At 39.1% G+C, this 27,085-nt stretch overlaps 1 protein-coding gene across 2 annotated transcripts in view; it reads right to left on the reverse strand.

Annotated features, from left to right (window-relative positions):
• The window catches only part of RAPGEF5 (Rap guanine nucleotide exchange factor 5), a 159,677-nt gene that overhangs the window by 25,514 nt on the left and 107,078 nt on the right, over positions 1-27,085 (reverse strand). Inside the window, exons 12-18 of one of the 2 annotated variants that reach the window (XM_051610421.1) lie at positions 12,597-12,675; positions 10,350-10,494; positions 8,389-8,486; positions 7,607-7,637; positions 6,583-6,661; positions 3,399-3,482; positions 656-753 (exon numbers count right to left, since the gene is read on the reverse strand). In XM_051610421.1, the coding sequence (XP_051466381.1) occupies positions 656-753; positions 3,399-3,482; positions 6,583-6,661; positions 7,607-7,637; positions 8,389-8,486; positions 10,350-10,494; positions 12,597-12,675 (614 nt within the window). Of the gene's footprint in view, positions 1-655; positions 754-3,398; positions 3,549-6,582; positions 6,662-7,606; positions 7,638-8,388; positions 8,487-10,349; positions 10,495-12,596; positions 12,676-27,085 lie in introns of both variants that reach the window. The other variant, XM_051610420.1, reaches the window with a different exon arrangement.

The following is a 27,085-nucleotide window of genomic DNA, read 5'->3' on the forward strand; positions in this document are numbered from 1 at the left end:
TTCCCTTAATATTCACATTTTTAGAGGTGGCTAGAATACTGGAGATAGCAGGATGACAGATTATAATGATAGTGGCGAGTCAGCTCTCCAGGGCACTTGATCCAACAAAATGTAAATAGACATTTCTCATCCCTAGGATAAACGCACAGATCCTAGCAGTACTGACAACATGTAAAAGTCAGGAGGGATACCGACCCTGCGCTTTCCTCAAAACATCTGCATAATTAGTAGAAAACTACTGAAAAATGAATTATTTGAGTGCCTGACTGTTCCTGCCTCACTGTGGTTTTGGAAAATCACTGAGGGAGAGAGTTTACAATCCCAGTTTCTAAGGACATGGGCCCTGAATAATCTTCATCCCGTCCAGCCCCGTACCAGCACGAGTCAACTTTTCCAGCCTGATGTAGATTGAAAGATTTAAGCTGTAGAGAAGCTTTGGTCTATTTGAAACTGATGAACAAATTCCATTACTGTTCAGTCAAGTAACTGCTGCTAATGCAAGATACTTTTTTTCAGCTACAGAGCAGCTCAATAAGCTTTACTAAGTAAGCAAAAAATAAATTATGTATAGAAAAATCCCTCAGAGAGTAATACTAAGTTCTTGATCTGGAGTCAGACAACTAAAAAATGGGAAACATAAAATACAGATCCTTACCAAAGAATCAGTCATATCTTTTCGGTAGACAAACATACGACTGGATGACTCGAAAGATTTTGAGATAGCCAAGTCATTCGGTTGCAGTTCATGTTTTTCTGTAAACACAGAAAACAAAACACAAAAGCTTCAGAAGAGGAGTAAAAGCTCTACGTAAATGTGAGAAAAACATTACAAATATATTTGTAAAGCCACATCAGCTTCTTAGAATGTAAATAAGCATCAAATCCAGTCCCTACGGAGACCACCATCTCCACACTAAGAGCCACAATAAAAGTGAGATGTCTCTCATGCTGCACTAGAGCACAAAAGCTTCCAGCATCTGCTTTCAACCTGGACTTCACATAGGACAGAACAGAAAGAAACCCTCAAACCATCTAGTCCAAGCTCCTCTGCATTATAGAACATTTCATTTCAACCCAGTGTATCAACTGTAAATGTTAGTGACTTTTGTTAAAGTGTCTTGGCCTATAGAGGCTGAGCTGTCACATGTCACCGGCAGACAAGAGAGCAGTGGAGATGTCATCAATAGCCACAGCCAGTCGACAGGAGAAGTAGTTTAAAAGATCCCAATACTCTGAAATTCATTCCATAGAGCAAAGCTGAAGAGTCCTTTTTAGTACAGTATTTACAGAAACTCCTCTAGACCTAGAGTAAACAATTTCGTGAAAGAGAAGGACCATCCAATCTGTTAGCAAAGAGAAAGGATTTTTTTTTTTCCTCCCCTCCAGAGTACTGGTTCAGCTCTGGCCAATCTTGGATGCACCAGAGAAAGGTGTGGGCAAAAATAAAGCAAAACCCAGAACACCACTAAAAAACAATCCTGGGAAAACTGCCTCTTCCTGCAGGCTCCAAGTAATATTCTGGAGACTTGACACATGAGATTTGATTACAGTGACTGTATTAATGGAGAACCAAAAGCACTACAAGCATATTGACATCTACCTTGGACTTTTCATTGCCCATAAGGGAGAAGGAGGACCAGGAGGAGTCTGAGAGCCAAATATCATTTCAGATTATCCTGCCTCTTACTATGCTCACACTTACAGCAGAGACACTTATGTTAAACCACCAGTATGTTTTTTCAAAGTAATTTTGAACAAAAAGAGCTTGCTTGTCCATTTTAGGAATACAATAAAAAAATCATTCTCTAACGGTGATACTGCTGCCTTTCAAGTTGTCAGTAGATGACAGATCCAAGTCATGCAAATACCAAAAAAACAAAGGAAAAAGAATGGCAGACTGCTGTTTATTGCTCACAGCATAGGAATGTCAATGTACAAGAACAAAGATACTGAAATTGTTGCTTTCTCCAATTAATTCAGGTAACTTGATTAAGTAACATTTTAGGGATTACAGTGGTCGTGTACCAATAACAGTCTTATTGTACCTGCATTTTAATTATTCCTTCTTATTGAACATCCAAGTGGCAACTGCTTTTATTATGTGGCTTTCCTGGGAACCAATGTAGTCTAGTGATAATAATGTGTTTCATTACTTAAGAACTGTTGGTTTTCTTTAGCTAAGTAGGTAGTTATCAACAGAGCTACTGCAATCAGAGCAAAACTTGTCCTGCTCTTGAACAGGAGCACAAGACCTGAAAAACAACAGCAGCACAACGATTTTGCAGTGCTGCAAAACACACTGGAGGCAAGTGTGCCTTCCAATGAAGTAAACTGTCTGTCTGGTCAGGGTGCTCCCATGTGCCTGGCCTATGCCCAGGCTCTCAACATCTCCCTGCCACCCACACCAGCAGGTGCTCTGTAAAAAATTGGTTATTTAACTGAGGTTGGTGTGGGGGAGAAAAATGTGACCTTCCACTTCTGAATCAAATAAATTAACAGAACAAGCCAGCATTTGTCTATATTTCATTTAACTAGACTGACCAAGAATTAAGTGTGCTGTATCTTTAGGGGGCATCCTTTGTCTCAGGGACTGACTCCAACTAACATTATCGGAGATATGGCCAAGATATTTTAAAGTCATAGACCTTTTTTTGTAGGGGCAGCATGGCATTTCTATACACCTAGCTAAATTGCTTCCTTCATATTTCTTAAGAGCCAAAAAGCACCACAATGAGCAAAACAATCTGACCACAGTCCTTGAGACCTGAGAGACACAAAAGCAAGTCTTGGATGTTTGGCTGGTCCCTAGTATCAGCCCATGATCAGCCTGGTCTTCCTTAAAAAAAGACAATAAGCCTTTGTGTTCAAAGTAAAGCACTAAAACAATAAGCATAAAAACGTCAGGTTGTAAGCAAGACTGCTTACAAAGTATTGCTCAGATTGCTTTAAGTATCTCAACTGTGCAAATACATGTCTCCCCTCCTTTCTGCTGGAGAATATTCATTACCCATGCTGTAAATGAGGGAACAGCCACACATGCAGTATTTGTTATCCCCTTTCATATTTTTAAAGCAAACCATGCCTCATTGCCTTCCAAATTAATTTAAATGAGAAAGTAGGAGATTTATTTGTAGGGAAAAAATAAAATCTTGCAGTACTGCTGGAAACCAAGAGTCCTTTGCACTCCCTTCCCAGTGAGGAGATGCTGTATCCAACAGTACCCAAGAATGAGCTGTTGCCATGGAAATGACTCTCTGGGAAGCAGCTCCTCATTGTTCCCATGGTCATCCAGCTGTGGGCCCGCACAGGAACAGCTGTATCCTTGCACAAGAAAATGTCAGCCTTCCCTTACATGATGCACTAAGAGGTAAGTAATCAGATGAAGGGAAATTATTTACCTCCAGAGAATGTGACTGTCACCAGTGCCAACTCCTCCTCCGGGTACTGGATCTTTTCTGCCACAATCTTCAGTATCTCCTGAGCTGAAATGGATACTTGAGCTTTCACACTGACATAGGAGTGCTCTGTTATATACACACGGCAGAAAACTGCACAAAGGAAGAAGGACATGCTCAGCATTAGGCAGAGACAGCTGAACAGAGCAGGGGAGAAACTCACAGACCCAAGTATGACAATGCCCCAGCTGCCTGGCTGCTGCAGCTGCAGGAAGGGCAGCTGTGGCAGCCTGACCTACAGGGCCAGGAAACCAAGCACAAACATCACCATTTTTCCCCTTCCCAACTCCTCTCACTAGGAAATGTGAGGGCTAAGAAAACAGAGACTCCCATGGCCACATGTCAGCAATATCTATTTAAGACTTCCTACCATGAGGGTTTGTCACAGACAACCACATCTACTGCCTGTCTTCTTTACAAGCTCAGCTGTTGCCACATTTTCTCCCTTCCTTTTAGGTTCAGACGCATCACCACCCTTCCAGTAATTTTCACATCCGCTGCAGAAATTATTTTGAACCTCCACTTCCACCTGGAACAGGAGGCTTCTCTAGAACAGCACTCCCCGGTCTTCACCCACTCCTGCTAGCTTATCTGTCTAGACATCTAAACTGCTTGCATTGCCAAGGTATTTTAGCATCAGCAGAGGCTGTCCAAACAGCAATGCAATTAGTTCTGACAATTCTTTCCCTGAATCACTTGCAGCACACATAAAAGAGACTGGATTTGGAGAAATTCCATGGGCTTATCACTTCCACTGAAGTCCATGAGTTGGTTAGGCTCTTGGGAGGAGATTCCCAGCAGTAATGCTGTGGTCAGCTCAGGTAGTTACTGCTACAAAAAGGGATGTACACTCTGATCCTTTTCTCCTTGCCAGAATTTTAGGTTTACATCTTTTGCTGAGTATACTGTAGCCAGTTCTTTGAAATACAGCTGCCATACTTAAAAGGGAAGAAAGAGAGCTTCAGACTTGCATAAATATTTCTAAAATAACATCTAATAAGAGCCACCACAGCTCTTGGCTTCATACTCACTTCAGTGCTTAATTAAATTTCACTTTCCTTCTAATTTAGCCCTTCTTATTGCAGACAAGCTGCTACCATGTCAGTATAAGACAAAACTTTTCCTTCTCCAGAAATGTTGTATTTTATCAATTTTTATTGACAGATGTATGTAGCAGTAGCTCTTTGCTGGTTTTACAAATCTTCATGGCTTTGGGGCACTTTCATTAACTGAGACCATGCCAGAAGCAGCTAAAAAGCTAAGCTACTCTCAAGAATTTATTTTTTTCTGTGTTGTAGTGAGGAAAAAATTAAGGTGAGAAGGAAGGAGGAACTTAACATTTAACCTTGGGGAAGATAAGTAATTTGATTTTATAATTTTTTCTTAACCTGTCTCTGCTGACAGACAGTAAATCAGATGCTGATCCTATGACAGAATCCCTCTTCAGAATAGACATCACTCATTAAAAGATAGAGACATCAAATGGCACTCTAAACTACTAGGTAGAAAAATAATTTTTTAAAAATCTGACAGATATACTTAGCCTCCATTTGTAGTGTGCAACACAACTTGCCTACAATGACTTTGTTTGAAATCACATCTCTGTAACTTGGGAGGGGCAGATGACAGCAATATGTTAATTTATAACTGGAGTACTGACATATCCTTTGTTTAACATTGAACTAAACCAACCCACAGGTCAGGTCCTCAAGGACAGCCCTCATTTTGTTTCTCCCAAAGCCTGCTCCTCCACGCACCTCTCTAACATCCAGTCTGTGGTATCTATTGGCATGGACCATGTCAGCTCTTCCAGAAGCCTGTGTTGCTCCTCTTTGAGATGCAGGAGGGAATGTCAGTAGGGGGAAGAAGCTACAGACTGCAGGTCACCCTGGTCATGCTTACATTAGGAGCTAAAGTGCCACCAGTCAAGTGGCTAGTGCACCTTGGACCCACCCTCCACAAGTGCTATCAGTCAGCAGCACTCTTCCACATTGACTGAGATGTCCACCCTCAGCATCTGTCTCCCCTCTCTCCAACTCCACTTTTGCTATTTCATTCCCTCAGTCCCATAATCTTCCATGGCTCATGCTCTCAAGGAGTGACATAGAAGCAAATTAACCCATTCAGGGCTGGCCTTTCCTGGGTCCTGCCCTTCCTGTCCCCACAAGCCATGCAGTTTGGCCCCTCTCTGGTGCAAACACACTTCTGTCACTATTCACTCATGAACTGTATCCAACTTTTTAAGAAGAAGAATGAGTGTAGAGGTTCTCATCCAGAAATTACATTTGTAGAAGCAACCTTGACAAAACAAACCTCAAATAAACTTATATTTGAAGCACGGAAGGATATCCTTCAGCAGCATGTATTGTGCAGAAATACTTGGCACTGAAGGAGCTCAGTTTTCATTCTGTTACAAATGAGCACTAAAAACATCCTGAATCCAAGTGAACTTTCCAGAGATTTGTGCCCAGCAAGAAACAAAGATATTTCATCCAAGGGTGAGACTTCCAGACAGGAGGTCCTTCTGCCCGTTCTCCACTCGTGTACACGGTGTTATCCTCCTCTTTGCCTCCTTCAGGCAGCACAGGAGGGTGGCAGCCTCACTGTGTTACTGCATTAGTAACAAGGAAGGGAAATTGCATTTTGAAATGGTTGACACTAAAGCCAAGGGGCACCTTTCACTCTACATGGGGATGTTGTTGGGGAGAAAAGGAACTAAGGCAGGTTCCCAGATCCTGGCCCATTTCATGTGACAGGCTTATGCGTTCACCTTCTGCAACCAAGATCTAGGTCAAGAGACCAAGAGCATGAAATAGGACAGCAATAATGCCCAGTGAGGCTGCCAGCACTCCTGGGACTCCTCCTACTTCTGTAGCATGCCCTGCTACAGGGCTGCCAGAGGAACCTGATGGGGGCAGAAAGCCTTTAATGTCTTATCACTGTTGAACCCCTGCAGAGCAGAAAGTGGGAAGGTAACCTTACACAGTCAAATTTTTCTTCTTCAGCGGCCCTAAGGTCCTGTTCAGAAGCTGTATGTCAGCTTAAAAAAAAAGTACATTATGGGCAGCCCTCAAGAAACAATTACGTAGTTTTGGAGTTTTTCCTCTACTCTTTCAATCATACTTACTTTCTTCTGTTTCGTTCATGGTTCCTCTGTGCTGCAGCCAGTTCTCCTTCAGACTGAACTGATGGAAAAAGGTTTTATTCTGTGAGGTCATATGGGAGAAGAAAAAAAGAAAAAAGACACAACAGTGACTTTCTGCATCCCTGCCCTTTACAAAGTAATTCACACAACACAGCATTCAGTCCACATGTCTGGCCAAAAAGGTTTCTGTATAGGAAATCCACCCAACCTTTATTGGATCAGTGAACTGGGAGCTGCCTTAGTAAATAATGGCCAAGATGGGAATTGTGGAGGAAGCAGAACATGCCTAGGCTAAGTAGCCTACACAATTCAAAGATCTCTGTAGCCATATTCAGAGCCCGTATCTTACACACTTATACACATTTCCTATGTACCAGTTGGCCTATTTAACAATTTCACTGCAATCTCGTGTTCTGCCTTCCACACTTCTGCAGCAGCTGTTTAAGCTTATTACACTTTTCAGCTTCAGCCCAGTAAATTTGACGAGCACAGCAATTCACCTATGTGCAGTCTGTACACCAGCTTTCCCTGGCTGCATCTCCTCCCTCCAGTTACATAGACAGATTCATGTTCTTCTCTTTCTGTCTTTCCCCCTGTCACAACAAATCCCCCTTTTACTCTGTCTACTGGACAGCCTCAGTCAATGCTTGTGCTCAGCCTGGTTTGCCCAGATTGCTGCATCTCTCCAGCCCAGTGAGCACATGCTTCCAGGCCTCTCCTGAATTCTGACATCTCAGAGGATCTTCTTAAGATGCTAATACTGTCTCAGCCACTGCAGGTTAGCTCATGCAGCAGATATCCAGGCTCCACCAGCAGGAAAAAAAAAAAAAAAAAAAAAAAGTCCTTAAGCAACCTTGCAGGTCTAACCTCACTGATGTATCCTGTCATGTTTTGGCCACCAGTCACTTTCAATTGAGAAGCCAAGAAAAAAAAGTAAAGTGGGCAGAGGGGAAGAAAGTGAGATAATGAGTTAGCTGGCAACCAGCAACAATCAGGTTTGCATTACCTTTCGGTGAGGTGAATACTCATCTACAGTGCTGAAACAAAAAGGAAAATGCAAATTATTCTTTCCAGCCAAAGATCAGGGAAAGGAAGTGCTAGCTATAACAAATTTTACAACATCAGAAAGTTTTTAACATTAAATGGTCACTGCAGAATGGCTGCAGAGCTCCTTCAGGGAAAGCTAAGGCCACCTGGCTCAGACAGAAAACTTTTCTGTGACTTGTACAACTGATGTAGTGAAAAGAAATGCTGTGAGCCTGTGAGCTGCTGCACAACACAGACATTGCTTGGGCCCTCGGGGTAAGCAGCCAGGGTCGCCCCCAGGGACACAGCTCTTACCACTTCCCCAACAGTCAAACCATGTAAACAAACTTCATTCCTTGGAAAAACAAGCCAAGGAATTATATTTTACAAATCCCATAATTAGTAGTAAAATAATAACCCTGAGGCAGATATTGCAAAAGACACTTGCTTCTCAGTACTGTAGAATGAGAATTAAGGTATCATCTGAAGTCACAGTCAGCAGCTCCTGAGGGAGGCTTTCCCAGCTTTTCCACAAACTATCAAAACTGATGGGAGTGACTGCTAAACAACACACAACCCAACAAGCATCAGAGAAGATTGAATAATCTAGCTTTAATTTAAAGAAAGATGATTAGTAAAAAATGAATACAGTACCTGTATCACTCATCACTTTATCTTTACTGAATTGTAGCAAGATGACAACAAAAATAAATTACACTCTAAATAAAAGGAGATTTTATCACAAATATAATAAAAACTTACTGGCGACGATGCATCCCAAGTATCTTCTGAAACTCTTTCAGTTCCTTCTCAAGAATGGGATATTCATACACATCATCTAACACATTCCTGTATATTGTCTACAAAACAAAATATTATCTGCAAACATCTGATAACTCAAGTATAAATTTACCATTTCAGTTATCTGAAATGATTCAGGCACTAGCCTTCTAAAACAAATGTCATCATTCTGTTTATGCAAGACCCATAAGGAGAGAATGTTTCTGTTTGAATTTCCAGACTGGTCAATATTCAGCTTGCCTTTGGCAAAACACTCTTTGTATCAGTCTACAATGGAAAGATTTAAAATGGCACTTGTGGCTGTTACATGAAACCTGGGGTAGGTCAGAACAACCCATTCTGAAGCATGAGAACATACCACACTGTCATCACTTACCCAAAACAGTAACAAACAGGTCCATGTGATTAAGACTTTTAAAATGGAAAATATACTCTTCCACTTTTGTTCATGTTTGCATGCTTTTTAAATTAAGTAGATGTCTCTCACAAATGAGTAAGAACATCCTCCTGGTTTTAGACCAATAAATAAATAAATAAACAAACCCTACTTCTTATGTTTGGGGGAGGCACTGTCTGAAAATCATTAATCAGGAACCTCGGTTAAACGCAAAAGACATTACCTCAGATAAGGGGTAAATAAAGTGAATCAGCTTTCACTATTTAAATTCTAGGAAACAATTTCTCTATTATTTTTTAGAATCTGCACATAGATCCTCCTCTTTCCAAGAAACTGAAGATCATATGTATGAGCTGAATCATCAGGTTTGCTTTATCCAATTAGCACTCTTACATTCACAGATTTCAGCTTGAATGATTCTGGCCTACAATCTTACACATCGTTTTTGCATGCATAACTTCAACCAACATTAACATCACAGCTGTTAAATATGTCACAGAAGCCTCAAACAGAGAAATAGTGTGACAATACACAGTCACACACCTCCATGGCGGGAAAGACAAGCCCTGCATCAAGATAGTTTAACCTGAGGGCTGGAATGATGCACCCTTTCTAGGACAGAACTAGACATGTAGTACCAAACAGCAAAAGTCTGAAGGCCTCTGCTTCTGTATGCAGTGGTCGACTCCAAACCCAAGCCAAACAAATAAAAAGGAAGTCAAAGACTTCTCCAAATTTAGTTCAATGCTCTATCCCTTTGTCTCGAGTGAATGATTGAAAAGAGCAAAAAGGCCCTTAAGAAAATTTCCAGTTGTAGGCAAAGAGTTTCCTCTGAAAAGGTGGAAGATCCTGCAAAGTCTCATAATTTGTTTTATCTTTCAACCAACAGGAGAAAAATATTAAAAAATAAACAATCAGATGGATCTTGGGTCACCAAAGACATGGCTCTTTGCTGATTTACAGGGGAATTATAAAATCTTTTGGAACTCCTTCAGAAAGATCAGAAGATCCTATCTAATAAGTAAGGACATAATTTCATTTATTAAAAATACAGAAACTGTGCTGCTCTCTCACTCTCTTAACACTCTAATACTGTGAAGCAGCACTTCACTCCTCAAAGTATCATCTTTTACAACAACTACAAAACTCTTCATCTGTCACCCTCTGCATACTGACTGTAGACCCTGTTGTGCCACACACAACTAGTGTCTCCATGGAACCTCCACATCTTTGTAGTCTTTTTTCCTTTTAAGTTTTCCCGTTTTCTACAGACCAGGGTGTTCTGTAAGTTTTATGTCTGAAAACAATGGTTTTGACATTGAGTATCTTGACATTACAGGATTTCTGTTCATACTGACTATCTCTAAGGCATTCAAGGAAGACACATAAATCATCTTCTACTCTAGATTTCATAGAGAAAATTTAAGTATGAAAAATCATGCTTCATAGGTTTTGCTGTTGGGGTTTTTTAGATACAGTGTGTTAATTAAACGGTGCTGAAATGCATCAGAAAGTGTTTCAATACCTTTAAAAACTGTTTTAAATGCTCATCTTCGTGTAACCAGTCTTTGTAGAGAGAAGTCCACTGAGACACCAAATGCAAGACTTTTCGTTTCCTACAGGACACATCAGAGTCATCTTCTTTTCCTTGGTGGCTCTTAGCACAATAGGTACAGTAGGTTAAGGAACAAATACTTAGGTCTGACTGAAACATAAAAATTAAGTGATGGAAAAGACTTTGCACTCATCTCATTTGCTAATGGAAAAATTTTTCACTACATTGCTCAGTTTTAAATGTTTTATGCCATCTGGAGCTTTAGGAGTTTTTAAAACTTTTTGGAATGAAATTCTCAGTAATAGAAATGTCACTTCATCCTCTGTTCTGTGCCAACAGGATTTTTTCCTATTATAGATTAGAGAGGCAAGTCTATAAAAATAAAATCAATCCAAAAGGAATTATAACATGTTAAGTCATATCTTTTCTACAGAACTGGGAATGAACCTTTATCCTGCACACAGATGCCAACACGAATGTCTAGGGGAAAGAGGACAATGCATCATTAACAACAAAAAACCCAGGCAGAGCAAGTCAGTTTCTTACACTATCTGCAGAAATATCACTATTAAATGTTTCTAAAAGGTGAAAGAATCCATTTCTACCATTGTTCTGTATTCACAAAGAAACACCAAATGACAGAGGATACCCACTTTGTACAATGTTCCTGTTCCTCTGCTATTATTTCTTTTGTTAGGTGAAAAGACTATGTTTTCACCACGAAAGGTAAACAGTAAAAAAAGAAAAAAATAAATTAAGAGCAAGTTAATTTTATAGGTACAAGTTCATTCAAAAAATACCCTATAGCTTACTAAAGTAATTGGAAATACAAGAAAAAAATTTATCTCAGAATGAGTTAGACTTATGTACTGTATCACATGATAAAATGAGCAGAGATTGTAAATACTTAGTCTTCATTTTTTCTCTTCACATATTCTGAAATCTATTACACAGATTCAAGTATTCTAAGAATTAACATACAGGTCATGATAGGTTTTAATCCCCACAGTGTAAGAGTGTTATTTTGTAACAGTTATAAAGGTAGATATATCTTTAAAGAAAAACAGCAGATATAAGATTGCCTTGCTGCTGTGACTTAGGCACCTGTCCAATACATCTTTCAAGCATGCCTGTGAAGTAAGTATGCATATACACAAGTGTGCATATTTTGGATACAGATTTATTCAGAGGCAGCTTTAGCTTTGTACAGTCAACTTCAGAGCAGGAATCTTCTGCTTATTGATTCCTCAGCTATGCAAATGCTAAATATTTTAATACGTGATTACGTGTGTATGTATGAGTATGTATATATATATATATATATATATATATACGTAATATCTTTTACAGGTACATGCCAGTTAGGGGAATTCATATCCAAATTTGAATTTCATGTTTCCAGTTTATATCTTTTTCTCCACAACCTAGGTGAGTTAAGAAAACAATATAACCTGAACTTTAGGAAGCTACAGATTTTAATTGAATTCCAAGTATCATAAAACCTTAAGAAAACTGGACTGGAGAAGAAGAAACCTTGAAAGGTCAGCTAAACTAGTCCATCTAAGTCCACTCTAACTCTTTGACCTTAAGAGAGGCTCAAGTATATACCCTATTTTATCCTTGGAATATATTCCCTAGTTTCTTCTTGATATTCTCATATATCAAAGACTCTAGCACATAATGTTTTTTCCACTCCAGTGTTTCTTTTCTTAATGTTAAAATATTTCCTAGTATCTAACATGAAATTGTTTTATAACAATTTAATGTCTCTGCCTTTTGTCCCATCTAGAATTGATATGGGAACAGATTCTTCCCTTCCTCTTTAGGTACCTGAAAAATTGCCGCATTTATAGTTTCCCTTTTTCAGGAAAACAATCCCAATTCTTTAAATCATTCTTTATAAGTGTTTTTTCCTAGAATAGGAATTCACATTGCTCTCATCTGAAACATCTCCTGTCTGTTCATGCATTTCTTGGGGTGTGATGCCAAAATGCCATGTGTGACCCACCTTATAAGCATGCCACAGTAATTATTAGATGATTATTCTCTTTTATCACCATTTTTACATGCAACCCCCAAAAAATCATGCAGGGTTTGTATTTCAATAATATCAGCATGCAAACAGCAAAACTAACTATCCCAGGCAAGCTATCTACTTCTTTTCACATAAGGCTTGACAATAGCTAAACCAAGATGTAACACATAATGAAAGGATATTGCCTCAGAAGTGCCTGGCACAAGTCATCAGTCGTCATGAAGACTGTGTATGTGAGAAGGAAGTCATCCAGGAGAGTTTCTGTAGAGGAAGATAAAAAAGCACAAGTTACAATACATTAATGAGAGAAGGAAGAGAGGATCTACTCTTGTCAGCGTGCATGTCAGGAATAGGACCCCCTCCCAAAAACAAAGGGCCCAAAGTACACAGATTACATCATACTAAGTTGATAAATATTTTGGCACTGCAAGGATCAGATCCTTTATTTAACAAGCACATCCTCAGCCCTCAAAGAACCAACAAGTACAAATATGTACACAATAAGCCACAGTTCAGGAAACAGTAAGAGAGAGTCCGTATCACAAACACCACCATCCTGCTTGTCTCTGCTGCATGCAAAGCAACTTCTCCACCAGCTAAATTGTTCTGGAAATTCACAAGAAAAGCTTTTAGTAACAGCAGAGAGAAAGCTGTGATTGCCATGTACTGTGATTAACATCTACCGCACTAGCTGAGAACCATGGAAGAAATGTAGCTGGTCAGTCTTGTGGGCATCACTCTAAGCACTGAGAAGTTTTCTCTATGGTTTATTTAATTGCATTATGTAAAGTTTTCTCCTCCACCTGGTTTGTATTGGCATTAGAAAAACAGGCTGAAGATATTTGCTGGCAGACCATCACTACCTATTGCAGTTGTAGCACCGCAGGTTGTCAGGACAAACGGCAGTGCTACTTCAGATCCCAGTGTAATTTTCCTCACTCCTGTGCCACACTAGTTTCCAGATTTTTCCAAACCATTTTTTTTAATGTGCACAGAGGCAGGCTGAAAGGATTTGGATTGCTGTAGGATGAGAGGGCTCAGAGGCGATCTTGTGGTAGTCTCCAACATCGCAATGGCAGAGTAGAGATAAGACCAAGACGGACTTTTCCTTGAGGTGTGCAGCAAAATGATAAGGAGCAACCATCAGAGACTGCAACAATGGAAAATGTATCAGGATACAAAGAAAATTTTTTTCCGCTCCTGTGAGGAGGGTCAACTGTTGGGACAGGTAGCCTAGACAGACTGCAAAATCTCCTACATCAGGTATATTCAGAGCTTGTCTGAGCAAAGCTCTGAGCACCCTGGTCATACAGGACCTGCTTTTCAAGCAGGGGTTGGTCTTCACAGATCCAACTGAAATTATTCTACAATTATTTAACAAATTTGCTTCCAATTTTAGCAAATTACTCATATATGTGTGATCTAGGAAAGAATTTGTATTTGGTTTACAAACATCAAAATCTTTTGTTTTCTTCAAAGAGAAAATATAATTATATTGGTCTTTTTAACTCCAAAAATAAAAGTTTTTGTGTTCACTTCTGCTTCCCAAAATGGTTAGGTTTCCCTCAACTTTTGAGGAGCTCCTGTTCAACGTATTTCTTTGAATTCCTGCAGACATACTATGTTCCCTTCAACAAGAAAATAGGTTTACACCACCTGCTTTATCAGATACGAACAGGAACACAGGCAGAGGCTGAACAACAATAGAAGTAATTTCAGTTATACTGAAGAGGAAAAAACACTTTACCAGTATAACTAGTTGCTACTAGTTAGTATGCGGTTGTAATTTAAGTGGTGGATTTACAACTGCAAAGACTGAAAGTCAAACCACACTTCACATGAGAAAGACAAGGCAGAGCCCTGATTTCTGTATCCCAGTTTTCTCAGCATTCATTTGTGATCTGTTTCATGTGTGCAGCTGAGAGTATCCCAGCAGCTTTTCATGCAAAGGCTGCAATTTCACAATAATTTAGACCAATTTCAGCTACAGCTGCCTTGGACCTCCCTGTCAGTAAATTATTGACCTCATAGCTGTGGTGCAGGATGACAATAAGATACATCCATATATCATTCAATGCCAGACAACATGTGGATATCATGTGGACATATAGCTAATGACATCCCACCCTGTGAGCATGGGATTCAAAATACCTCCATTGTCTCTAAAAAAAATTGTAATAAATCAAGCTAGATCAATGCATTTAACACAGCTGGTCTAGAAAAAGTCCTGATCTGAAGACGCATAGTTAAAATCCCTTACATTCAGAAAAAAACTTATTACATTCTTTATATTTCACTAATATTGTTAAAAATGGTGGAAAGTATTATCTCCGTATAAAAAGAATATTTTGTCTCAGTAAATGAAAAGACATTGTGAACAGCTTGTTCTCTATCTGAAAGGTCATCCATTCATTCTGCTGCACATCTTCTGGATGATACAATGCTGCTATTACAGTTGGAGGTTTCACAAACACTTATTTGGAAACTGCTGTGCTTGGAGTCAACAACCACATTTTAGTTCTTGACTAAACTATGTGACTGTGCACTGATCCTCAAAAAATCAAAGATACCCTTGTAACAAATTATTTCCCCAGCTTTCAACTCTGTATAGGTGATAATTTGAGCTTCAGCATCAAATAGTCACGCGTTAAGAAAAGAAATTAAGTACTAGCTGAAGAAAAAGAGGAATGCTTATGAATGAACTTCTGCAATTTTTCAAAACAGTGTGATTTTATCTTACTATCTGGTGTTAAAATACCAATTCCAAAGTTTATTTTTAATACTTGATCATCTGTTCTATGGATGTCTACAATTCTTTCAATATTCAAGTGTTGGGTAAAAAGAAAGGCTGGTTTTGCTCTGATTTGAGGTTTTTGCTTATTTGCTTAAACTTTCTGCAAGAACTATGCTACAGATATTACCAATACAATTCTTTCCAAAAATTAATGAAGGGAAAATAAAAAATGTGTGTTGATGTAGATAGCTTATAATGTTTTTTTAAGCTCTCTATTTATCTCTCTCTGCATGATCAATCATATCTCTATCTGTTCAGTCTCTGGCTTCTAAAAATCTTCTCAAAACAAAGCGTATCAACTCAGCCAACTTGAAGTTGCACATACACATACAGAGTGGTCTCCTTTTTCTTCTAAATGCAGAGGAAATGCTAAGAAGAAAACTTCACAACTTATGACTCCCATAGCTCGCATATAGGCTGGATCTTTTCAAATTGCCTCTGAACTTGTTTAGAAATTTAAACCCTAAAGGAATGTCTTGAACAAAAACAGGCTGGTTTCTACATGTGGTCCATTAATAGCATCACTCATCCATTAAATTACTTTAACAAGTAAGCAATGGAAGTGCTTTTGATAGATTAAATACCTAATACCAGACATTACCTAAAGACTTTAAAATACCGTTAATATGTTAAAATGCCTGCACTATCTTCCAGGTATTTCCCTAAAGTTCTGCTGTTCACTGTAACTATCTTCTGCATTTTCTTCCTAAATGCACTCTAATTAAAAATAATTCCAGAATGTTTTTTTATGCCACAGCAAGGACACAAAACCTGAGGGTATGCTGATTCTTCAACAATAATTTTTTAAAACAAGCAATTGCACACTTCTCAGATACTTTCGGACATTGATACATGTTCACATATACTGATTTGCTGGTCTTAACCTGCAAACAGACAGAAAGGTTAAACATGAAAGAATTTATTCACAGCTAATTTTTCATTCTGTTACTAATGGCCAATGAGAGCAGTAAATATGAGTGAGGAAGGGCTCTAAGTTGGGCTAATATTTATGAACAGAAGTCTTTCTGGGGTTCTTCTGTTTAGTTGCAGTTGCTTGAAGAGTTAAAAAAAAAGGCAAGCCAAGTCAAATAATTAATTATTTACAGTGTACCATACCCCCACTCAGAATGACAGTGAAAAGCATACCTTTGCTTTTAAATATCCCAGCTTCTACCTAAATTTGTGACCGTCTTCCCCCCTGTTCCCACAGAAAAAGTTTTTCTAGTATTTGTAGTAAACAAGGAGAATAAACTGCAAGTGTTAGTTGAAAAGGAAAAATTCCCATTGGAAATGAAGTCTTTGTGCAAAAGCCTGTGATGTTATGCTATTTTTTTTTAATTTCTCTTCTTCATGAATTTTTTATTTAATAATTTTCTTCTAGCCATCAATCTAATTTTTCTTTGTTCCTCTAGATTTGCCTTTATTTGGCTAAGCAATTATTACGAAGTATGCAGTTAGCTTGCAGCTACAGAATATTTCATTTCAAAGACAATTTCAAGCATTCTAAAGCTTCATTAAGACACGCAACAGAACCAGCACGAGTTCAATGGGCTCCTGTTCTTGCAGCTGTTTGAGGGGGCAGCCTTAGGCAGCAATCTCACCGCACTGAATGTGTGCAAGTACTGTAGGCATAAAAATAATAAAAAAAACAGGCACTGTGCTTTTTTGTTATTAAATAATCAATTCACAACAGCTTCTACTGAGACAGCTTCTCATGGGCTGCATGTACTCCCTCTCTCCCCAGGTGAAATAAGGCAGTGTAGACACCAGCTTAGCACTTAGTACTGCTCTTCCCATCTTTCTGTGCTATAAAGTCCTTCTGCAAGATACACACAGGATGGCTGGGGGATGGCAAAAGCAGTACATAGACACAGGATGTTCCAAAACACATGAACTACACAGGGAATATCTGCTTTCAGCTGGTAACTAAAGGACCCAGCAATATGTCTACAAGAGAAGTTGCAACTGTATTTCATGTATAAGGTGATGACAGCCAGTGGCAACAACATTGTATTTGGATGGGGAAGGGGGATCTTGAGTCCCAGAGTCAATAAATGGTCATATATTTGGATAAACAACACATTGTATATTCCCTCATATTTCAACAGAGAGTTCCCTGCTGCTTTCCATGTGCCCACCTGCCTCTCTAACCAGATCAGTCTCTCTGAGAGGGCAACTCTACAAATATTAACTCAATGTGAGGGCATGTTTTTAAATGCCAGGAGGGTAGAAAGGGTTTCTCACAAGAGTTTACACACCAAATTTCATTTTTCAATGGTTTCTTTTCTCATTTCTCTATGTTCTTCTCTAGGCAGGTTATCAATTACTAAGCCTTAGAACAAAAACAAATAACAGATCCATAGCCAGAAGTCATCTGTGACACACATTTAACAAATCAGGACAGGCAGCACACTTCATGATGTTGCCCTGTCTAACAGCTGCAAGCTCTTCTCAAACTCAAACATTTTCTTAAACTACCACAGTGGTACAAGGCATCAATGGAGCAGTATCACATTAATAAATTTTTACATAAACATGAAAGAGACTTAATGTAAAGGAAATGCCTTTACAAATGGTGTAAAAGTTTGGGGTTTTTTAATTCAATTTATTTGCAGACAGTTTTTAAAAAGCAAATATTTCAGTTAAGCCATCACATAGAATGGGTAAAGAAGGAAAAGTAGGGAAATACTCCAGTGCTACACATAGATGCACCTTTCTAACATATTATTTACTACCATGCATGTGCACCAACCAGTGTCTTTAGACCATCACAGCTAAAACACAAACATGTTCAATAGCTCAAACTGCATTCAGAATATACCTGTTGTGCTAATATTAGACACCCTGTCCAGCTAAGCCAGATATAATGATTTCTAATGCCAGCACTGAGTCATTAATCCCTTTATACCCACAAGAAGAGATAACTTCAAGACAAATTCCAGTTTGTCCTGATTTTGTTATAACCCTGTTACATCCCCAGTACTTTTTGTTTTGCTGCTCCTCAATGGCTGCCAACAACAAGAAAACAAAACCAAACTCCTGAAAAATAAGCCAAACAAATCCTGCCACTTTCTGTGACAAACTGATTGTCAAGGTGACGAGAACTATTCTCTTTCTCATACTAGACTTTACAAACCAACTTTTCACACTCTACTCTTCCCACTCTATAGAATTTTGGTTTCCATGTTTTCTTTTCCATTGCATGCTTTAAATATTAAGGAAAAATAAAGCTATGCAAAACAAGGTCAACAGGATTTTATATATGCAATGCACAAACCTTTTTCCTTATCATCAAATGACCTACAAAAGATAACTTCCACTATACAGAGGGGTATAAACATATAGATACTGTGCATATAGACTTTATATTCCTTTACCTGCAGTTTGCCTCGTACTGTTAGTTGAGGAGAGGGTACAAATAGTGAAATCTGTTAAACCGCAAAGAAAAACAACTCAACTGGGTTGTTTCTTTTCTAAACTTATAATCATTCTGAACCCAAATCTCTTCCACTTTGCACTGTACAAATCCATTGTGAATGGCTGTGCAAGAATTACAGAAAGATTGAAGTATTTTTCAGACTTGTATTCCACACTAAATCAGATTATAAGAAAATACAGAAAAAGTACTGGAACGCAAGTCTTTTTCCACTTTATGCAAAGTAACTATTCAGCTTTCTCCAAGGATTTGCTGGAGGAGGCCAAACCTGGATGGAGACTGAAAAAAATAAAATTAAAGAAAAAATTAAATGAATGAACAAGCCACAGGAATTCACAGTTAACTTGTAGGTTAAAACTTCTCTTACAGCAATTTTGTAGCATCAGTTTGGCAACCCTTATTGTGCTACACCAGCAGTTGTGGCTTTTGCTATGAGTATGAGAGAATTTAACTGAGTAAGGGAATGAAAACTCATGCACTGAATTTATAATATAACTCTCCAAACTCTGCGTTTCAAGCTGAGGAATTTGCTAAATGCCTTTACTGCTCAATTTATCTTTCAGAAACATACCAAACAGAGGGAGATCATAAGATCTTCTTCATCCTGAAGCATGTTAGAACGTGAGTATAATGTATCAGTGGGCAAGGTGTAGGAACTCCAGCAGCATGAAATGTGGATGGAGTTTACACACACATTTTTCAGACATCAGCGCAAACTAACAGGTAACAACACCTCTTTGGAGCTTTGGGGGCCAATTTTTTAGAAAGATAAAGATGGAAAGAGAAATAAACGTATTTTGGACAACATACAACAAAGTCTAAAAATCTCTGGGTATGCCATTTACCATTTGTGATCATGGCAAGAATGATGGAATAACCATATGGTCAGCTCCTGACGTCCCCTTTTGTTAATACACTTTCTAGTACTAGTCAGAATTCCAAACTTAAAAATCACCAAAACCTCAAAAATTCATCTCATTTACATTCACTGTGTCTTCCCTACGTTGCAGGGCCAGCCACTTCTCGTTAACATTTAGCTAGGCTCACCCTCCTGAGGATATCTGGGGGAAAAAAACCTCCAAAACCAAATGAATCCTTTGTAGTTTATACCTTCCTCTGTATGACTGAAAAGCTGAGCTCAATAATGCTAATGTACCTCATAACTTCAAAGCACATACTGGAAATATAATTTTTAAAGAAAATCTTCACTGATGAGGTTAGGAATACCTGCTCAGAAAGAGTTAAAACTTGCATTTCTCACCATCATCAAGAAAAGCAGCCCTGTGAGATGGGGTTACAGCTGGGCACACAGACAGATGAGCTCCTTGTGCCTGAGTAAAATGGATACTGATTACTTACTATTCTGCAGGGAAAAGACTTTTTTTTTTTTTTTGCTATTTTAAATATTCACTCACCAAGTTCAAATTAAACTAAATGAGGGCTACAGCATTTTCAAGTTTTTCAGCCTCTCAGTGCTGAGAGCTCTTAACACTAAGAACATTCCTCTTGCTCATTTCTGTAAAATGAGGAAAATTATAATCACACCTCAAGACGGACACTGCTACATGTAGAAATTTTGCATGTTTTGGCTTACATCATACTATGCAATGCTCTGAAACCTTTCAGCAATGCAGATCCATGTCCATCCAGTTGTAGCTGTAAAAGGAAAATTGCTTGTTCTGTAGAAATGGAAAAATGAGTTGAGGACAACTCTTTCAAAGATAGGAGTTTCTCATAATCTGTAATTCCACAGCAACTTACTAAAAATGTCAGGATGTCTCCAAGTACAAACAGTACATGCAAACTGCTAACGTTACTATCTGATCTAGCAAGATATTGCTCATGTCTAAGAGAGTGCTGAGTGGTCTGAGATCTACCTTGCATTCAGCAGATGGCAACGGCACTCAGGACCTTGCAGGATTGCCCCTTAATCGAAAATCAAATCCTCTAAAAATGCTATTCCACCACGGATACAGCACAAAGCAAAAAATGAGAATTATATTGTGAAAGAAAGGTCAATGGAAAAAAGAACATCGATATATAATTTGCTGCTAATGTATTAAAACAATTATAGTAGTTATGTCATCTAACCTCCAAAGCGCTGAGAAATCAATGCACAAAGGAATAAAGAGCAAGCCATTAATTTCAGGCATTAGGTTAGAAAAAGAAAATACAGAAGGGCAAGATATTTAACCTGTACAACCAGAATTTTTATTAGAGCACAAAAATCAGAACTAGGAATAATTTCTAAGGTCATCTCCCAGAGAATTCTGGCAGTATTTTAACATCCGCAGAATGAATCAAATGCATTCTGTCTGGTAAGGTCAAAGATCCTCCTAAAGCTGCATTCCAGCTGTTGCTATCACATGTATTGGAGCAGTCTCATATTTTGTTTGAGGGACAAAAAGCTCTGAAACCACAGGCAGAGAGCAAATGTCAAACTTGTCTAGCTTTAATGAGGCACTAATTTTTCTACATAGAAACCTGAAGCTCTTTTTTTTTTTTTTTTTTTTCCCCTCTCTCCAGGTAGGAGGGATCCATGGTGATTAATGTGCAGATATAATAGTTGGGGTTATTTGAAATTATTGGACAAATCCAGTAGGCTTTATATATTTTGAATTGTTAGAAATGTTGCCAATAGCAGTCACCCTAAGATACTGACACTTTTTGTTAAAAAAGCCCTTGATTACTGCAGCCAAGCTTCCTTACAGTGAAACCTCACTTGACAGTAAACTGAGGCATTTTAAGACACAGGTGAAGCCTTCACAAAAGCCTCGCTGCGGAAGGCAACCACTCCTTGTTCACATCAGGCATCTCACAAAGTGTTTTAGGAGAAAAATCCATCCTCTCCTTCCATTGATTGTTTAAAATAAGCCAGCCAGGCCAGGATTGCCTGGAGCAGCAGGATGGAAGATAAAAGATTTAACAGTTCTCTTTCATCCCACTGCCTGGGGTCCAGCTGCCTTATGGGGCAGAAGAGAAGGACAGGCACAGCAACAGCACAGTGTGCTGGTCTGCCCTCACTGGCTTTCACCTGCACCAGGCACACTGCCTGTCACCCATGTCACCAGAGTGTCTCGAGGAAAGTCATATGAGCAAGTACAAGGTAAGTTTCTGCTTTTCTGCCTCTGTCTTGTACCAGGATTTTTTTGTACCCCACTCATCACTCTCTCATCCAGGCACCTAAAGAGATGCAATGCTCTCCAGCTCAGCCCCCTCAATGACATGAGTTCCAGGTGCCACCAAGAGCTGTCACTGTCTCAGCGGGCCCACTCAAGACCTTTTGCAGCCTGGTGGCAGCCCAGTCATTGCATGCAGCCGTCCTCAGCAGCAGAGAGCAGTACACACGACTGCCCGCTCTGTCACTGTGAGCTGGGCACTACCAAGTGGCTGCTCAAAGGTGCTCACAGCTGCTCAAGCCTTCTCCCATGTCCACTGGCTCAGCACACATTTGAGTCTAAAGGGAACTTTAAAACTAGACTACACATGAGGCTTTCAGAAAGTTAAAATAAAGGAAAATGTAGTAAATCTTCATTCTTTTCATCTTTGCTGTCCAACACTCACATGGCATTGAAGAAGAACCAAGTTTCAAGTGCAGCATGTCTTTCTCATCACTGAAATGGAAAATTTTCTCCTAGGAAACAGTAACCTTCAGAACTAATGTTGCATATAAATATAAAAACACCATCACGTCTTCAAAAATAAGATTGCAAGTTCTTCATTTTTAGGTCTTCAACTTGAGATACTTTAACTTTTCAGTGACATTTCTGAGAATATGAACCAAAAATTTGTTTACAACCCAAAAATAACATCTATATGTATTAAAAAAAAAAAACCCACACCTTAATTGGCAATATTTTAAATACATAATAAGACTATTTAACTTCACTTCATAATGACAGGCTCCAAAATCCACAGTATGTGGACAATATCCAATTCAGCAGATGATGACAATTACTGTATAGTGACCAGAATACGTTCCATACCGGTACATAGCATGGATAAAGGGCAGGTCAAACTACATGTGGCAATGCCACATCTAAAGCTCTTCAGGCTCAATGCCTAGACTTCTGTATGCATTGTTATTCCCATCACCTGCTGCTAACTGCTTTCCATACCAACCGGAGTGATAGGTCCCTTCAGAGAACAGAAATGTATGGATCTGCACTGTGTATTTTTAAAAGTGTTTAGCAAGAAGCTTTGATCTGGTATTTTCCCCCTACGAAGCAGCAAGGGGAAATTTCTTTGTGCTTCAGCCCAGGGAAGGAGATATGAGAAGAATCCTGTTTGCCCCTGGGAGCCAAATTATCATAAATATGCTAAGCAGTGCAAGCTCCCCAACATGTGGCACCGTGAGCATGTGCAGTAACATCACAGCATCTCCTCAGGGAAGCCAAGCATGACAAAGCCTCCACAGGCAAAATGCTCCTGGCTTCTGTAGATTTGGCAGAACTGCCTGCAAAGGGAATGATGGCATTTTCATCTGAGCAAGAACTGTTGGATTTGGTCAAAATCTCTGCAAAAGATGGCAATAACGTGCACTAGACTAACATATAGACCACTGAATTCTTCCAGCACATGAAACAGCAATGCACTGGGTCACATAGTGGGACAGTTCTGGTGTACTGGGTCATACAGACTAGGTGAGGGTCTTGCAGCTGTGGTCCATGGTCATTTAACCTCAAAAGCAGTGACTCAATTGCCAACATCTTCTGACATACAGAGGCCAAAGGCTCAGCAAAGGTGCTGCATGTCTGCAATGTGCTACAGGCTCTGCTGGGCAGGGGACAAGGAAGAGGAGGAAGAGAGAATACATCTGGGGAACCCCACAGGAGACCTGACAGGCTTTTTAGCATGCTGCAATCTCACCGCAGGGCTGAAGGATGCACTTCCAGCACATTGCCCAAGTATACAATAGCTTAGGTTGATGGCCACAGCCTGCTTAGATACCTCTAAAATTACTTCTGCAATATCTAAACACCTACAATGCACAGCCCAGACCTCCTTGGACTGGGAGGACATCAGGAAGGACATGACACCCAAAAGAACCCAAAAAACAAACAGGGCCATACTTCATACCCACATCTTACATTTCCACACCTGCCTTGCTCCCTAGGCAATGAAGCACAGCTTCACAGCATAAAACCAGAACAATGAGTGTCACAGCACTCACAAGGCAGCTGCATTTTGCTTCCCCAGGTGGTGAATGAGCTTCAAAAAAAAACCGGATGTGTTTTGTGATGGTGGTGTTAAAACACAATGCTACCTTAATTGCAGACTTATTTACATGATATATGTGCTTTTATTATGAACCTGAAATCGTACTTGATATACTGAGACATCCAAATCATTCCAATGACAGGTTAACAAGTAATTAAAGACAATTTTTCTCATTATTACAATGTAATGGAAGACAGCAATAAAAAAATGCCTTGTACACAGCCTGTCTATGTATTAAGAACATCTAAAAACTTTGAACTATCAGGTTTGTCAACCCTTTTGCACAACCCTGTACTGACAGCAGAATGAAAGAAATAACAAAGGTTCTGCTTGCACAGTTTAAAGATCATACAGGAGTAAGACACGAGGAACAGACATTATGCAGAGTTCAGCTGCTTGTGATTATTAAAATACCTACACAGGCACATTTTCCTGTGGCAGCAGAACCACATTCTTGTGCAAGGACCTTCGGCTGATTGCAATACACAGTAGTTCAACATTACACCTTTATTTTGATAATTTTCAATCTATTTTCATTCATCAAGAAGTGATTTTCACTCATCATTAGATCCTTGATACAGCTGTACTGTAGTTACACAAGGATTTTATTTTAGTCTTGCTTATTTCAGTCAAATAAAGCAGAGATATTAAGCAATTACTGCATGGAAACCCGGTGGAGTAATTTTCTAAAGCTGTATATTCACTGTTGCCATTATTTTGGATTTTTAGTGCTATGTATTGATGTATTCACAAAAAAATATGTGCAGAATAATATCTTTCAGGCATTAACTTTGAGCTGGTATAGTCCAGCTGTTTTATTTTGTATCTTTCTTTTCCAAGTCTTACAAGATACTGTATCTTTCATGTACACACTAGAAAGCAGGTAATACAAGAGATGTGTTCTGTATCTTGTAGAAACTGCTCAATTTTTACCCTTTCACCAACACTGCCAGCTGTTCCTTGGACCTTCCATGGGGCACAGAGCAACCCCCTTGGCAGAGATGTAAACCCTACCTTTCTGCAGAAGCACGCATGAATCTGGTGCAGTTTTTAGGATAAAGGTAAAAATCATGAACTGCAGTAACAAATAGGATACTGTATTAAACTGGGCTTCTTGGTTCATCTGCTCCATGACCATGTTTCACCATTATTCATAACATTTGGCTGTGACTAGCACTTGCTGCCACCTTTCATTTCTATCACTCTTTTTTGGCCATAAATGCCAACACAGTGTTTATAAAATGTGCTTTATTTTTCCAGTGTACAGAGAATGGGAGGCAAACATGGGCTCAGCAGAGGCTGGAGGTACCTGCCAAGGCTGAGAGTCCAAACCCAGTGTCCTCACTCCCATTCTGCTCATGTCTCCATGGTCCCATGCAGATAATTGCAGTGCATTTGACCTCCTGCCAGCAATGCCAAGAGCACTAAACATGAGTTTCAGATAGTGATCCCAATGCAGACCACCTTTACCTATCACATGGTAGGCACATGGTGTGATTCTAGGGGTGCCCTATATAGGCACAGGAGTTGGACTCAATGATCCTGATGGGTCCCTTCCAACTCAGCATATTCTATGATTCTATGATCAAATTTCCAAATCCTCTTCAAATTAAATAGGCTACAAACAACATCCTTTCTACTTTCCTTCATCATTTCTTCATTCTTGTTCCCCAGAGGAAAATGGCCTTTGCAACCGAACTGTCCAACTGACTATTAGTCTTCCTCTCCATTACCCCTGTAACCTTTGATTCTGTTAACAAATTTCAACCAAATTTGAGACAAGACAGCAAATACCCAAAGACACTCCCATTACTTACAGGAGCATAGTAAGTGCATCTGTAGAAGAAAGAAAGAGACAAATTACTGTCTTGCTGAAGGAAAGGCTGCCATTAAGCATTGTCTGCAGACATAAACTAACTCGGCCAAAAGAGATATACTGATAGAACCTCAAGTTGCTGCTGATAGGACTGTTTGTTTTTTTTATTAAAAGATACCATCTCAAACACTGGGACTACCAGCATCACTGAGCTATCCTCCTTATTTAAAATTCTGCAAGCTGTGTCCATACCCAGTTCTCTAACGAGGCTTCCTACCACTGTTGTTCTCACCTCTCTGCTGCACCAGGTTACTGGATCTTCTCTTAGTGGACGCTATAAATTTCCAGGGCAGAGCACCATCTCTTACTCTGTGTTTGTATAGCACCAGTCACAGCCAGTGTAGCTTCTGAATGCCTGTATCTATGTAAAAATGATAACTCATTTATCTTCCCACATTTTTTTTCTGCAAATAAGGTTTTCTTCATTAAACAGCTTTGTTTATTCAGTTAGTCATTAAGGCCTATTATAAAAATTCTGGTTTGTTTGTTTTGTTTTTTTCTTACTAAGAAGTAGTATCTTTTCTAGATCATCCCTGACTTGTCTATGGAAAATTATTAATTATGTGATGACAGTCTCAGACCACAATTGCTTGGCCATGGCTGTAGCACGGTAGACACTTCTGCTACATGTAGCTACTTACACCTGCTCTCAGGTTACAAAATAGTGCGCATGTATTTATTTTTACTAAAGCATGCCTGTCAGAAAAGGTAGCAAAGCATCTTAAAGGCAGACTCTGAGGATTATGTACCACTCTTTAGTTAGCTACATAATTTCTACATAAGAATATGTATTTAAAAGCAATTTTCCAAATCAGTTTTTTGAAACACAACACTGATTACAGTAAATATATAGGAGCTGGAATAATTACATTAGGAGCTGCTGTTTTAAAGACACAGCAGACAACATCCCAGAAGGACAATGAAGTATAATATGCAAGCTCATTTAATCACTGTATCCAATTACAAGGAGAAATAAATCATCACACACATGCCTATGTCTGAATTTTAAAAAGTAAATAAATCATGAATAGTCGAGCCAAACACTGTGAATCTCTGGGTTCACAGATTACCAGGGGAAGTGGTGCATTCACTTCCCATTTGAAATGAAAGCATCCAAAATCTATTAACAATATCTTACTATTTTAACTTCAATACAAAAACTACTTTCTTGGTTTTGTTCGGGGTTTTGTTTGTTGGTTTGTTTTTTTGTTCAGTTTGGCACTTGATCATACAGAGCTGCCATTCTCTTCAGCAGGGAACACAAAATCCTGACAAACACTGACTTCAACAGAGCTTGAATATGGTCTAATGACAGACCCAGCCTCTGCCCTGATTCATACCCTGG

The sequence above is a fragment of the Apus apus genome, chromosome 2 (assembly GCF_020740795.1).
Source record: "Apus apus isolate bApuApu2 chromosome 2, bApuApu2.pri.cur, whole genome shotgun sequence".
NCBI classification, from domain to species: Eukaryota; Metazoa; Chordata; class Aves; order Apodiformes; family Apodidae; genus Apus; species Apus apus.